The 14975-nt window shown below is 43.0% G+C and overlaps 1 protein-coding gene across 2 annotated transcripts in view; it reads left to right on the top strand.

Annotated features, from left to right (window-relative positions):
- LOC119737153 (SRSF protein kinase 3-like) overlaps nt 1–13504 on the top strand; it is a 38994-nt gene extending 25490 nt beyond the window's left edge. For both annotated transcript variants that reach the window (XM_038211273.1, XM_038211274.1), the window contains exons 5-16: nt 87–174; nt 1673–1779; nt 2385–2547; nt 3072–3224; nt 3751–4035; nt 4567–4923; nt 9766–10053; nt 10711–10787; nt 11094–11201; nt 11539–11608; nt 12545–12637; nt 13168–13504. In XM_038211273.1, coding sequence (XP_038067201.1) covers nt 87–174; nt 1673–1779; nt 2385–2547; nt 3072–3224; nt 3751–4035; nt 4567–4923; nt 9766–10053; nt 10711–10787; nt 11094–11201; nt 11539–11608; nt 12545–12637; nt 13168–13352 — 1974 coding nt within the window. In that variant the 3' untranslated portion in view covers nt 13353–13504. The remainder of the gene's footprint in view (nt 1–86; nt 175–1672; nt 1780–2384; nt 2548–3071; nt 3225–3750; nt 4036–4566; nt 4924–9765; nt 10054–10710; nt 10788–11093; nt 11202–11538; nt 11609–12544; nt 12638–13167) is intronic.
- The last annotated feature ends 1471 nt before the right edge of the window (nt 13505–14975 follow it).

Here is a 14975-nt window from a genome sequence, read left to right as displayed (position 1 = left end):
TTTCTTCTATGAACATTTTGTAACTTACAAAAATGTTTTTGTTTTCCCAAAGCATGTGTTCATAACAGTCTGACTTTGTTTGATAGGTTCGAGAGAGTGACACCTCCGATGCCAACCGAGAGAGAGTTGTACAACTACTAGATGACTTCAAGGTTTCTGGCGTCAACGGAACCCGTATCCTTTTACCCGTTTCCCAGATTACGGGCCATCGTACAGAGCTGGCGAGCGCTGAAAATTCGGACCGATCTGACCGTGTACCGGGCCGCCGCATCCGAGTTCACTGGATGCAATATTTATGTTAACCAATCAGATTCACGAAGGAAGTTACATGGTTGTCATCATGTGACTGGTCATCATGTGACTAATCATCATGTGACCAATTAAAGGACGGAATCAGGCATGTATGCGGGTAACGTTTCAGTCTAACCGAAATGGTGAAAAGTCGATATTGGTGATGGGGTGATGGGGAAGGTGTAATCGAGAAGGTGTGCGCCTGGCTTTAGACTACATGTTTTTAGAGCAACAGCTATGTCTTTTGTCTGCATGTTCCCACATAGTTTTTATGGATGAAGACCTAGACATTTACTTTAGACAAGAGCTGCATTTATTGTTAGAATGTCCCCACGTAGTGTTAATGGATGTAAACCAAGATAATAGCTTGAGGTTCAGATGCTGCCAAAGTTTTTTTTTCTTTCTGGCACACTCTGTTTCTTGAGTCATGGGATAGGAATGAGTTTTTTATGCTCACAAGTTGCTCTCATCATCATCATCATCATGTCGGGATCGCCTGGGTTGTGACGACATCACGAGCCAGTCCCTGAGTCCTCTTCCTCCAGCTGTCTCGATCTACCATGCAGGTGTGCAGCTCCTCTGCAGATGTGAGATCAGTGTCCCTCTTGAGCTGGTCCACAAAGGTCAGACTTCTTCTCCCTCTTAAGGCAGTGCCCTGGGTGGGCTCCCACAGTATGGTTGGGTGGGCAGCAAGCTCCGGGTGGCGGACGCAGTGGCCAGCAAGATTAAGACGACGCTGTCTGATCTTGTGAGTCACTCTCTGCATGCCGTTGTAGAGGTCATCATTCCTCATACGATCCTGCCACGATACGTTGAGGGCTATACATAGCATGCGAGTGTAGCATCCATCCAGTGACTTCTCCTCCTTGGTTGTGAGGGTCCACGTCTCTGCACCATAGAGTAGGACGGACTCAATCGTGGAGATGAAGAGCGATCTTTTGAGCTTTGTACTGATGGCTGACGTCCATACCTTTTTCATGCTGTGAAGTGCTGACCACGCCAATCCTCGTCTGGTCTTGATGTCTTTTCCGCTTGAGTCGACATACGCTCCAAGATATGTGAAATCGGACACGATCTTCAGCAGCGTGCCGTCTCTGGTGTGGACGGTAGCGTCAGTCGTGTTGTATGCCAGCACTTTGGTCTTCCCAGTGTTGCTCTAGAAGTATGTGGTACAAGCACAATTTTGGATATGAAACTACATTTTTGTTCATGCCTTGAAATTTCATTTAATGTTCGAATTTTGGTTAATTAAGTTTTCATGTCTTTGTTGATTCACTTTGAACTGTATATAGTTGTGAAAATGCCTGGAAATGTCCTTTTTTTATATTTTGGAAGCATTTTGCTTCGGAAGACGTTTCCTTGACTCCTATTTTACCTTCAGATGTGTGCATGGTCTTTGAGGTGCTTGGTAATAACCTGCTAAAACCTATCATTAAGTCCAAGTACATGGGTCTGCAGCTACAGCAGGTCAAAAGCATCATAAGACAGGTAGGTCCGCATTAATATTAATGACATTTTCTGCAGGTTTTGTGGATTTTTGTAGCCGAGATACTTAAAACTTTACACCATTTCCCCTCCATGTATGGACCAGCCTTTAATGTGCACCTTCATCTGGACTTTATGAAGAAAAATTTTGCTGAGTGTCGTTTACAGGCCATATTTGAAAGGTCTGGGTCACAGACATACACATCTTACTTTTGCAATGAAATTATTGGAAAACCTGTGTGTTTACATCTGATGAGGCAGCTTTTTTGGCTTTCTCCTATTTGTATTTCCGGCAATTTATAATTAAGACTGGCACTGCAAACATGAACAGGTGACATTTCAGGTCCCATTGTTGGAAAAAAATCATTGTTGGAAAAATCACTCGGGTGGGACTCGAACCCACGACCTCCTGCTGTCTAGTGCAGATGTCTAACCTTTATCGTGTTGATAGAACTGTATTTTAGAGCCTCAAAGGGCATATTTTAGACGAACTTACCCCTTTAGTGGTGCGGCAGAATCAAGGATAACATCGAATAGAAGATGAACATTTAAAAAAAACCTGGAAATTCATTGACTTTACAAGTTTGTCTTTTCTCCATCTCTTGAAGGTCTTGGAAGGCTTGGACTACTTACACACCAAATGTCACATCATCCACACAGACATCAAACCAGAGAATATTCTCATGTGCGTCAACGATGAGTACATCAAGAAACTGGCCCACGAGGCCAAGGACTGGGTGCAGGGTAACGCCAAACCACCAGTATCGTCAGGTGAGTAGATATTCTTTCAGACACAGTATCATTACAGTGCTTGTCGATAACCTTCGAACTTGGGAGAAAAAAATTGATGATTTTGACAAGTTTTAGTGTCTAATCCAGGGTTCGCCCTTAACTCTTTTTTTTTTAACATCCAGCTGGAGTTGTGAAACAGACTTTTATCTAGGCCTCGGGCTTTTCATTAGTCCGCAATAGAATTTTGAAATTTTTGCACCAGATTATACAACAGTTTTATTTACAATAATTTTGACTCGCCAGGCAGGCTACTTAGGGAATGGCTTTGACTAGTCCGCCGCTGTTTTTACTTGCAATTGGCGAGCGGACTACTGCTAAGGTCGAACCCTGTAATCAATCAGGCACCTTGTAGAACATTGGTTTTGACATTATTTTCATGTACGTCCATTCTCGCATCTTTGCAACTTCCTCTCGGAAAAGTGCCATGTAGAACAGAAGGTCATTAAAGAAATGTCTCTTCAGTTGTTTGAACTCTTCATTTCAATGTATCCTGTCTTTTTCAGTGAGCACAGCTCCTATTGAGAAGAAACCAGAGAAACTGTCCAAAAACAAGAAGAGACGATTGAAGGCGAAGCAGAAGAAACAAATCGCCCTCCTGGAAAAACAAGAGCAACAGCTGATTGAACTGGAGAAAGAGAGACACTCAAGGGTATCAGGTACAGAGGGCTGTTCTATTTCCAGTGGGTATCTTTTTATCGAACAAACTGTTCTTGACAATAACACAAGGTTCAGACCTTCAGATATTTATGATTTTCTTGGTATTTTCTTTTCTAGAAGTCACAGCACATTAACCACATAGTAATAAACATGTACATGTATGCATTTTATGTACAGACATGGTCGAGATGCAGCTAAAAATGTGACGTCACAAATTTAGGTTTATATCGCTGTTACGTGTGATTATCTGGACAATGTCTAGCTCCTTGTAAAGTCTTTGGATATTCAAAATTGCTGAATTATTAAAAAGAAACACCAAGTACATGTACATAGTGTTACGGCATTCCGGACGAACTCTTTAATATTTGGCTTCCAGCAAAAGAAATGAGAATTAAAAAACCAGTTTCGAAATTTGGGTTGTGTTTTTAATTTCTTTTATGTGATTTGAGTATTTCTGAAGGGTTCATTTTCAATTTTCATCCCACCTGTCTAAAAAAATTAAATCTTGAAAATTGTTATATACAGTCACACCAGACAAGGACCAACCCAACTGTATGGAGACAGAGCGACAGCACGCTGGCAGCAGCGGCAGCAGCAACGGTAACCAGACACCACTCAGTGAGACAGCGACAACGCCAGGCAGTGAGTATCCCACCACCCCGAGCAGCGAGTATGCCACCACGCCAGGGAGCGAGGTCGCACCGGTGAACGGGATTGGCAGCGAGACGGCCATGCAGGGGGTGCAGGAGGAGGTGGAGTCTGAGGAGAGGAACGACAGACCGGATTCAGAGGGAACAGAATGCCAAACAGGTGAGTTTGGATCTCTTATGCCTTGCATCTCGCATGTTCTAAGCCATACCTGAAGATGAGTTTTCCAAAACCTGCGATGTGTTGAAATTTTTGTGTAGAGTTTTGCTAGAGAGGAACATACACATCACCCTGACACCTTTCCAAATTGTAATTCATATTCCTATTAATTTAACAAGATATCCAAGGGCATTTGCTCAAACTGGATTTAACATGTTGCCTATAGTTTCTGTGCTGGAATTTTCATGGTGTCTGAACTGGAACTCTATGGTTTCTTTATATGAATTTGCATGGTGCCATGGTTTCTGTATTGGAATTGCATGGTGCCCATGGTTTCTGTACTGGAATTTGCATGGTGCCATGGTTTCTGTACTGAAATTTACATCACGGTCTTAGGTTTCTCCAAAAGAAGTTACATTTTTTACCACTTCTATGTGCAATTTCAACTTTCTGTGTTTACAGGCGCCACTGTGTAATCAGTCTGCATTCATTACCATACTGTCTGCATTCTTTACCATATTTTCCATATCGTAGACGTCACAGAGCCAACGACAAACGGTAACGGGAACCCAAAAGAGACCAACATTCTGATCACCGACACCCAGGAACCAGAGGACGAAACATCAGAGACACCGAACAGCCCACAGCGATTAAAACCACAACCGCTGCCCATGGTGGACCCCATGACAGACCCCATGACAGAGTCCATGGGGGACGGCCCCTGGGTGGAGCCCCAGGGGACAGGGGAACTCTGCAACGGGTACGGAGGGGAGGGTGGGGATATGGAGGGGGAGGAGAAAGTGGAAAAGGAGGGAGGAGAGAAGAATGTGGGATTGCAGAACGGCGAGACTGAGCACAGCAAGATGAACGGGGATAGGGACGACCATCAAGGTAACTATAGACTCATCCGACTACCATAATCAGAAGCCATTAGTGAGGTGGCACCATGCTCACGCGCCGGTGGTGCACTCGCACTTGGTGCTCCTTTGACCAACAAGGTTTCCAAGTTGCACGTGTGCCTCAAATAAAGGCAATCGTGTTGTGTCGGGCCCCTGTTTTGTTTTGATGAAATGAGAGTCAAAAATGTTTTTTATTGCTCAAAAATGCTCACGGTACATCGTGCGGTGATCACCATCTTTATTTTCGGGTTGCGTGTTGTCGACGCACTGTCATCATCATTTTATTCCAAATTTCTCTCAACAAATCAAAACCCTGCCCTCTATCTATGACATACCTATTTATTGAGAATGTCGCCATCTAGTTTGGTCGGTCTAATAATTTTAAAGTGGATTTTGTTCCCTGATAGGAACCGGCCCTACACTACACAATCGCCGAAATAAAGGATAAGTTTGACATGCGCATGAGAGTGGTGCTGCCTCAGTAATCATAATGGCGATTGCCAGATTTGTTAGTATGTTGAGCAAATCCAACACGAGTCTTAATGACATTCTGTTCATTAGTAATTTTTCATATGCATCAGAAATCAAATATGTTTGAAAGCTCTTCATTTCAATATTTTACTCAGTTTGACATCCTGATGAATGTGGATATTTTGTGGGTGAGAATGAGGGGGATTTTGCATTACATAAACTGGGCCCAATAGAGTACCGAAGTCTGAGGTCAGCTGTCTTTGGTCTGGCTCACGCGCTGGTTTCATGTGCTGATGTCTTTACACTTACACTATAATAATAATAATAATAATAAACCATTCTTATAAAGCGCATTTTACACGGGGTCCCAATGCGCTGAACAATTAACAGAGGAAAAAAATACTAACATTATATTTCATTTGCAGTGAACAGATGGGTTTTAAGATTAGCTTTGAAAACGTCCAGGGTTGGGGCTTCCTTGATGTGATTGGGTAGTTTGTTCCAGAGGGTTGGGGCTGCAGATGAAAACGCTCGCTGACCGTATGACCTTGTCGATGTTGAGGAGCAGGCGAGCAGGGATTGTGAGCTTGATCGAAGATTTCTACGGGGTTCATATTTCTGGATTAATTGCTGGAGGTAAGTAGGGGCGAGACGATGGAGACATTGGTATGTTAGGAGAAGGGTTTTGTAGATTATCCTCCTCTTGACTGGGAGCCAGTGCAGATTACGGAGAATAGGTGATATGGGTTGATGGGGCTTCGAGAGGGTGACTAGTCTTGCAGCTGAGTTTTGGATGCGTTGGAGTTTGGCGATTTGTGAGTCTGGTAGCCCTTGAAGTAAACTGTTGCAAAAATCTAGGCGACTAGTAATAAATGCATGAGCAAGCTTTTCTGTTGTGTGCGGGTCGAGGAATTTGCGGATCTGTCCGATTTTATGAAGGGCAAATGATGCAGACCGACAGATGCTATTGATGTGCGTGTCCATTTGTAGATTAGGTTGCATTGTAACACCCAGGTTTCGTACCTTAGAAACGGGCTGGAGGGAAGAGTTGCCGATATGAACAGGGGGGAGTTGAGTATGGCTTCTATGGCAGGATGTTATATGAAGGACCTCCGTTTTGTCTGCATTTAATTTCAGTTTATTTGCTGTGGACCATGATTTGATGTCGTTAAGGCAGAGTTCTAACTGGGGAATGGCTGTAGGTCGATCCCGCTCTTTCAAAATGATGTAAACTTGAGTGTCGTCAGCATAGATCATTTGTCCGACACCGTGGGCCTCAATTATGTCCTCAAGGGGGGATGTGTACATTATGAAACACAAGGGTCCCAGCACAGATCCTTGAGGGACACCGACTTCAGGGACATAAGCGTCAGATAGGTCATCATTAATTGAAATGTACTGAGTACGGTGTTTGAAGTAAGATTCGAACCAGTTGATAGCATGGCCGGATATGCCATACCTGTGACAAAGACGATGAAGCATGATCTCGTGGTTGATGGTGTCAAAGGCTGCGGAGTAGTCCAGTAGAACAAGAACCGCCTCTTTGCCCTTGTCAGCAGCTAGTAACAAGTCGTTGTTCACTCGGAGAAGAGCCGTCTCCACACTATGACGACGCTTGTATGCAGACTGCATGTTGCTGTGAAGACTGTTCTCGAGAAGATAATCTTGGACCTGAGACGAAGCTGCGCGTTCAGTTATCTTAGCGAGAAATTTCAAATTGGCGATAGGTCTGTAGTTTTTTAGTGGTTCCGGATCCATGTTGGGTTTCTTGAGCAGGGGGGTGACGTGGGCAGATTTGAAAGCATCAGGAAAATGGCCGTTCTCAAGGGAGAGATTGATGATTGTTGTGATGATGGGAGTGAGTTCATTTAGACACTTCTTCAGTAACGATGTTGGAATTGGATCAAGCCTGCATGTTGTTGAAGGTGACCCGGTGATCAACTTTCTGACAGAACTATCAGAAAGGATGTCAAATCCAGTGAAAGATGTCTCGCACGAGTCGGCCACTGGTACTGTTGTCTCAACTGTTGAAGCGTTATCAAGTTCGGCAATGATGGTCTGGGTCTTATTGGAAAAGAATTGTGAGAAACGATCCACTAGTGACTCTGGTTCATTCTCTGGCGGAAGGGTTCTTGAAGATTTCGGGGTGCATAATTTGTCGACTTTGCGAAACAGTTGTTGAGAATCGCAGTCGGCAAGTTGTGTCCTGTGATATTCGGTTTTGGCTTGAGTTATCATACGATTGTACCGGTAGATCTGTTCATTCAGAAGTTGTTTGTGAACTGCCAGTTTAGAGGATTTCCACTTGCGTTCACGTTTACGTAGTTCTTGTTTTGCTTTGTGGATGTGTTCATTGTACCACGGGGCGTGTGGGCGACATGATATGTTACGAGAGATGAGGGGGGCGTGTTGATTTAGGAGATCTTTCAAAGTACTCTCGTACTGATGAACCAACTGGTTCAAATCAGAGGCTGGGGCAGTATACAGTGGTGAAGCCAGGATATCCTTGCGGAAGGCATCTATGTCAATCTTACGAATTTCTCGAAGTTTGATGTCTCTTTTGACCGGATCGGGCCGACTGACGTTCAGTAAACATTTGACAGCGGCATGATCGGAGGGCAGGTAATTAGTGGTGACAACACGTGAAACTGTGTCATCTGCTGAACGTGACAAGATGAGGTCCAGTGTGTGGCCCTCGCGGTGAGTGGGGCCAGTCACATGCTGCTCGAGATTAGCAGAGTCAATGAGATCACAGAAGATTGCCGCTTCACGATTAGATGGATCATCGACGTGGAAGTTAAAGTCACCAGCAACCACGATGTGTCCTGGCTCAGACACAACAGATTCCAGGAGTGTGGAGAATTCACGAAAAAATATAGGGGAAGTCATGCGTCCATCGATTAGTCTCTGAGGTCTATAGATTACGATGAGCCGAAGGGGGGTCTGGGATCGAGCGTTAATTGATAAATCAATATGTTCAAATGAATCAAATGTTCTACCTTCGTTCATATGGGCATTGAAGCTGCTTCGAAGATACACACAGACGCCACCACCATTTCTGTTTTTCCAAGGTATGTGGTGAATTTGGTAGTCAGGAAGTGTTGCCATAAGATCTGCAATAGCACGATGATCCCGATGATCACCAGTCAGCCATGTTTCAGTTATGGCGATAATATCGATGTGGTTGGATATAATTAAATCACATAAGATAGGGATCTTGGGTTTCATCGATCGAGCATTCCACAGACCGAATGTAGTGGGAACAAGTTGTTTTGTGGGTGGTAAGCATGGTGAAATGTTGGTGAGGTTGGTGGGATTTGCACCTTTTTGTCCCGCTTGAAAATCAGGGTGAATCTCGTAGGGTATGTCTTGGTGGCTCAGTACAGGGATGGGTTTCTGTTGTTTAGCCCATGATCTGCGGCCCCTTTTGGTTGGTCTTGGCACACCGATTCCAAGCTCTTTTAGTCTGGTGTGAACGTGAAGGGGCACAGTGGTTTTACCTGTAGGTTTGAGCGACAGCAACTCATCATGGCTGTAGGAGTTTGTTGTAGTGGCAACCATGACTACTGCTGACAATAGGATGAGCACAATGGCCAACAATGCCGATCCAGCCATGCGTCAATCAATTTCTGAAGCACAATGACGAGCCAAAAACACACTGCTGAATGCTATAGGCGTACGTAGTCCTTGTACAGTACTTGTACTCGGAGTAATGAGCAGAATCTGTTCAAAATTCCAGGTTTTTGGCGATCTGGTAACTTGGATTTCCGATCCAGGAGCTAGGAGGATCCTTACGTCTGTGTGATCCGACTGTGTGGTTTTTGGAGTTGATGTCGGTGATCAAAAGGCAAAAACCGAGACAATTTTGCCAGGAAAATGAGCATGTAGGTGCAACCGGAAGCGCTACCATGGATTTGTTATGCACGTGAACCAGAATACACGGCACACTTTGGTGCTCTATTTCATGGAGACCCATGTACTTAGACATGGAGCTGATTTCCTCTTTTTTTTTTATTCCCCGTGTGTGCCAATACATTTTTTTTTTTAAAACACTGTACAAAGTCTTGAAAAGAGTTGAATTTCCTCTTGTTTTGTGACTTCCCAGTTGCATGCCTGGGAGCTGCAATAATGCTCAGCAAATTTATACGCTAAGCAGAAATCATCTGGTTACCAGTCACTAGTAATCAACATCACATAGCATTTTGGCTGGTAACCTGTTTTTGCTAAGCCAAAAATGTTCTATGCTTAGCAAATTTCTGTTCTCAGAATTTCCTTTGGCCCCCGTACCATACAGTGGTACATTTTAACCTTGCTGCAGCCATGTATTATTTAAAGATACATCTTTTCTTCCTTTTCTTTAAAGATGATCTCGTCAAAGACAGAAGTCCTGCAGATTCGACGCTGGAGGAGAACAGACTCCAAGATGACACCTCACCGAGCAAAGAGGTCGAACTGAGGAGCGTTGATGAGGAGACGAGACAAGACACGACCGAGGCGGAGGAGAGACAGGAGGAGGAAGCAGGGAGGGGAGGCGGAGACGAGCGAAAAGAGAAGAGGGAGTTGGAGAAGGATACCGAGGAGCAAGATGCAATACTAGATGCAGAGACTGCCAGTAAGGAGGATGCAATCAAGATGGAGAATCAGAACGATGGTAGGTTATGTCTGCTACAGATATATTAATAAGCCATATTTTTGAGGATATGTGACACCACCATTATTCCAAGAGTATTGATGCAAGTTTTTAGAATTTTGGTAGAACTAAATTTGTTGTGCTGTTTTAATAATTAAGAGACTCTGTCGTTTTTACTGAGTCAATGATGTTGTCACTGTTCTTTCAATCACTGAAATGTATGTGTTACCTCCCCCAATTCTTCATTACAATAGCCAAGTCAGTCCCATTTTTATGTTTAATAATAATTACCTTCTTAACAATATTTTTCGGCAACCGTATTATTTTAAACTTTTCAATATTGTGTGGTTTCCCCCCCCCCCCATGTCCATCACCCTTTCCTCTATTTAATTTCCTGATTCTCCTTTTAAAGTTATTGTACCATGAGTGATATGTACATGTATTGTAATTGTTTCGGATTTTAACTGTTGCGTGTTTAATTCTAAGTCGTCTTGTTAGATGTTTTGTGAAAAAATCTGAAATTTAGCCTGTGATGCATATTTTTGAAATAAACCATTATCAATTCAGTTCAATTTAAAACATGGTTATAAAATGTGACTTATACCTGCTAGTGCTGAAGTGACCGCTAATTAAACAGATGAATTAATTAGTATAATTGTTTCAATGACTTGCTAACAGGTGCTGAGAGTCAGTCAGCCAATGACGACAACGAACTGAAAGTCAAGCTTGCCGATTTGGGAAACGCCTGCTGGACGGTAAGCCAATTTTGAATGAGTTTGGAAGTGAAAAAAAATTGGATTGAATAGAGACAGCGATACATGGAGTGCCTTCTGTAGATGTGGCTGTTGTGCTAGGATCTCACTAGGCATTCCTAAGAGTGGCACTGTCTACAGAAAAACAGTGAAAATCTGGCGACATTACAAATTTTGGTCTCTGTAATTGGCACAAGTAGTCCACTTTTTCCTTGCAATAATCAACGACAGTGAACATATATTGCAATATCAAACTTTCAACAAGACGTTCGAGGATTCAGGATCTGATTTTTCTTTTCTTCCACACAGCATCATCACTTCACGGAAGACATTCAAACGAGGCAATACCGGGCCCTTGAGGTCATCATAGGGGCAGGGTACGACACCCCTAGTGATATCTGGAGTACAGCTTGCATGGTAAGTCAGAGAACCGTAAACAGACAGAGGTGCGACAGCTATCAATTTGGACGCCATTATAAATCCAACTCAGCTCGCGTAGTCACCTCACAAAAACTCAACCCGGGGCAGCACTGGGTTTGCCCAGGGTTGAGTTCAACCTGGGATAAGAGGCTCTGGTGTGAAAAGGGTGGTTGTCAGTCATCCATGACAGCAGGGACGCAAGTAAGATAATGGAAAACTTATAAAACACGATAAACCACCCTGTTAGTTTTCACGTTGACAAGTTTAACAAACCCAGCCTTTTTTTACTTACTGTTTATTGCTACATCCTGTTTTTCCACTGTTTTCTTTCCAGGCATTTGAGTTGGCCTGTGGTGACTACTTGTTTGAGCCGCACTCGGGTGAAAACTATAGCAGGGATGAAGGTGAGTGGGTCTCATGAAACCACATGATGTTAGCTTGCTGCTCTTGACCTATCAGAGTTTGGACTAGTATTTTTTGGTCTTTTTTAGTTTTCTTGTGTAAATAAAGATTTTTAAACAAAAGGTTTCTGCATTTAGCATATTGGTGGTTTTTTTAAAGAATTGTTTTAAAAGTGGAACTAACAATTTGACTGGAGCAGAGTTTAAACCTGCCACCTCTAGATTGCTGTTCCGGTGCTCTACCAACTGAGCTATCCTGCCCTATGTTGGGGGTTGCCCATTTTGTCAATGTCCTTGTTCAAGGGATGCTAGTCAGACGCCATAAACCCGTTTATGCCATGAAGCCAGGGATCACACCCAAAGTCACGATGCTAGCAATGCTGCAAACCTAGGAAATAATTTTTAAGTTCAATTATTTTTGTTAAAGAGGTTGTGGAATGCTCAAAGACATTTCCGTCATTTTTCGGGTATATGTAGCCTAAGGTGTGATGAAATAAAAACGACTATTGTTTCTGTCATGAAATGAGTACAAAAGGTACTTTTGAGAGCTGTTTTTCAGGTCCAGTTTCGACCCGAACGTGCAACTGTGTAAAAGTCGTCGTTGCGGGCAGCAAACAAAACACAGTAAATCGTGACGTAATAAACAGGACTCGTGTATATCGGGAGTCCTGTTTATTACGTCACGATTTACTGTGTTTTGTTTGCTGCCCGCAACGACGACTTTTACACAGTTGCACGTTCGGGTCGAAACTGGACCTGAAAAACAGCTCTCAAAAGTACCTTTTGTACTCATTTCATGACAGAAACAATAGTCGTTTTTATTTCATCACACCTTAAGCTACATACATGTATACCCGAAAAATGACGGAAATGTCTTCGAGCATTCCACAACCTCTTTAAAGCCATCTTCGATAACCTTGTCTTTGTTTTGGTCGGCAGATCACATTGCCCACATTTCAGAGCTGTTGGGTACGATACCCAAACACATTGCCCTCGGAGGAAAGTTTTCCAGAGAATTTTTCAACAGGAAAGGTAAGAACAATAGGAAGCTTGCCTAGTTGAGCCTAACATTGGATCAAAGATGTGATAATTTGCTCTTGGTTTCCCAAAATTGTTTTGTACTTTGTGTATGGCCAGAGAAATGAGACTTAAATCATTTGTCACAAATAAGTCCCAGCCACTCATCAGAATTTAAACGTGATTGTACCTTCATATTCATGTAAGCATAAAATTGAAGCAAATGTTATGGTAGTTCACATGCTTGTATTGAGCATTACTGTGGGAGCAGTGGTGCATGGAAAAACTCATCTTGGTCATTAAAAAAAAAAGTAAGATACATTTGCAGGGTACTTCCATTCTTCCAAACCAACAAGCACATCCCCCCCCCCAAGTGCACCCTTCCTGTCTTTGGACAGTGCTCATTGACCAATTAGATTACAAGTTTTGGTCAGGTGACCACAGTATCCCAGTCAAACTCGGTCACATGCACTGTGAGAAAGTGGGCGGGGCTTATGACAAAGTCCGGAACAACCCATTCTTAACCAATGATCTCACGTCTTCAGGTGAGCTGCGTCACATCACCAAACTCAAGCCCTGGGGCCTCTTCTACGTCCTGACAGAGAAGTACGACTGGGTGGAGCGTGCGGCCATCGAGTTCGCCTCCTTCCTAGAACCCATGTTGGAGTTTGATCCTACCAAGCGAGCCACGGCAGCCATGTGCCTCAAACACCCGTGGCTCTACTCATGACGATAAGTGCAACTGCACGTAGGAATAAAGCTAAAAAAAACTCTCTGTTGATTTGTACAGTACACACAAAAATAGGATTTGTTCTTCCGTAACCGTCACGTGTTTAAACTGACGTTGTATGGCGTCGTATATGACAAATAAGTACTATAGGGCAAGAAGATGGGCAGTTTGTGGCACTCTGTCGGAATTTGACCAAGGTTTGTGTATTTTTTCCCATTTTCATATTTGTTATTTTTGTTTCTTTCTAAGGTTTTTTTTAGGCTCTTGTTAGACATCTGAACCAGGGTACAGGTATTACCGATTTGTAACTTGAAACGGACTTTGTTTTTTGTTTCCATACAAAAGTATGATACGGATGATGTATTTAATAGTTAACGGCAACAAAAGTTGCAGTTGAGCATTCAGGTAATTAGTGCTGCTCCCTGGAAATAATTTCTCGACCGATTTGTATTTTGGCCAGCCGTATGAAAAAGAGGTTACAAGGAAATGTGTGGCCTAGTGGTTAGGGTTTGTGACTCGTGATCAGAGGGTCAGCGGTTTGAATCCAAAAGCTGGTCATATGTTGTGTCCTTGGGCAAGCCACTTCACCCCACTTGCCTCTCTCCACCCAGAAGTATAAATTGGTACCGGCATTAGCTGGGGAGTAACCTGCGATGGACTGGCATCCCATCCAGGGGAAAAGAAATATTCTCAGTCGTTTCATGCCACTGAAACAGGAGATAAACGCTGGGCCACATTGGCTTGTAACAGACTTGACTTTACTTACATATCATGCAATACATACATGTTGGCGGAAGATGAGTTTTGTTGAATCTTCACAATTTGGAGCTCTTACAGGTTTATCTAGCTTTTTAATACTTTACTATGACTCGGGAGTGGGGGGGGGGGGGGGAGAGGAGGCATTTCTGTCCATACATTTCATCTATTGACAGACCTGTTACAGTGTAGTAGTCAAGTCTATCACAAATCCATCACAAATCCATCACAAATCCATCACAAATCCATCACAAATCCATCACAAATCCATCACAAATCCATCACAAATCCATCACAGGTCCTTCAGTCTCAAGTCAAGTCTCTAGCTAGTCAAATAAACTGTGACAAGGACATCCTTGTCATAGTTCATCCGGGTTCTTGTGACTGGACTTGTGAAAGGACTTGTGATGGACCCGACTACAACACCGTTTCAAGAAAAGATGATACACTGTTAAGGAAATAATTTAAGAATCTTTCAAAATATTGCACTTCATGATTTTGGATTGGAAATGCAGCACAGCTTCTTGAGATTGCCGTTGACTTCTGTTGGTACTCAAAATTATCCTTTTTGCTTTTAACAAGAAAGCAGCCTCACCCTGAAATGTGGGCAAGACACAAGCGTTTGGCCTGTTACGCTATCATTTATGCACACACTATCTGGAGGACGAGCTGACTTTTTTGGCTGTTTGATCCACATTTGTTTTCTTCATAGAAAAATTAAGAAATCTGGCAAATTTAGGTGATAATTTATTCGAATGGCAACGGATTTATAACTGTATTCAACATTGTTTTTTGTAAAAATGTGTTGCATTTTAGTTCGCACTAGCACTCACGTACAACCAAGATGTTTGAAATTTAGTGGTTTCC

The sequence above is a fragment of the Patiria miniata genome, unplaced genomic scaffold (genome assembly GCF_015706575.1).
Source record: "Patiria miniata isolate m_02_andy unplaced genomic scaffold, ASM1570657v1 HiC_scaffold_3, whole genome shotgun sequence".
Classification (NCBI taxonomy): Eukaryota; Metazoa; Echinodermata; class Asteroidea; order Valvatida; family Asterinidae; genus Patiria; species Patiria miniata.
The sequence above is the reverse complement of the archived record's forward strand: the minus strand, read 5'-3'. Positions and strand labels throughout refer to the sequence as shown.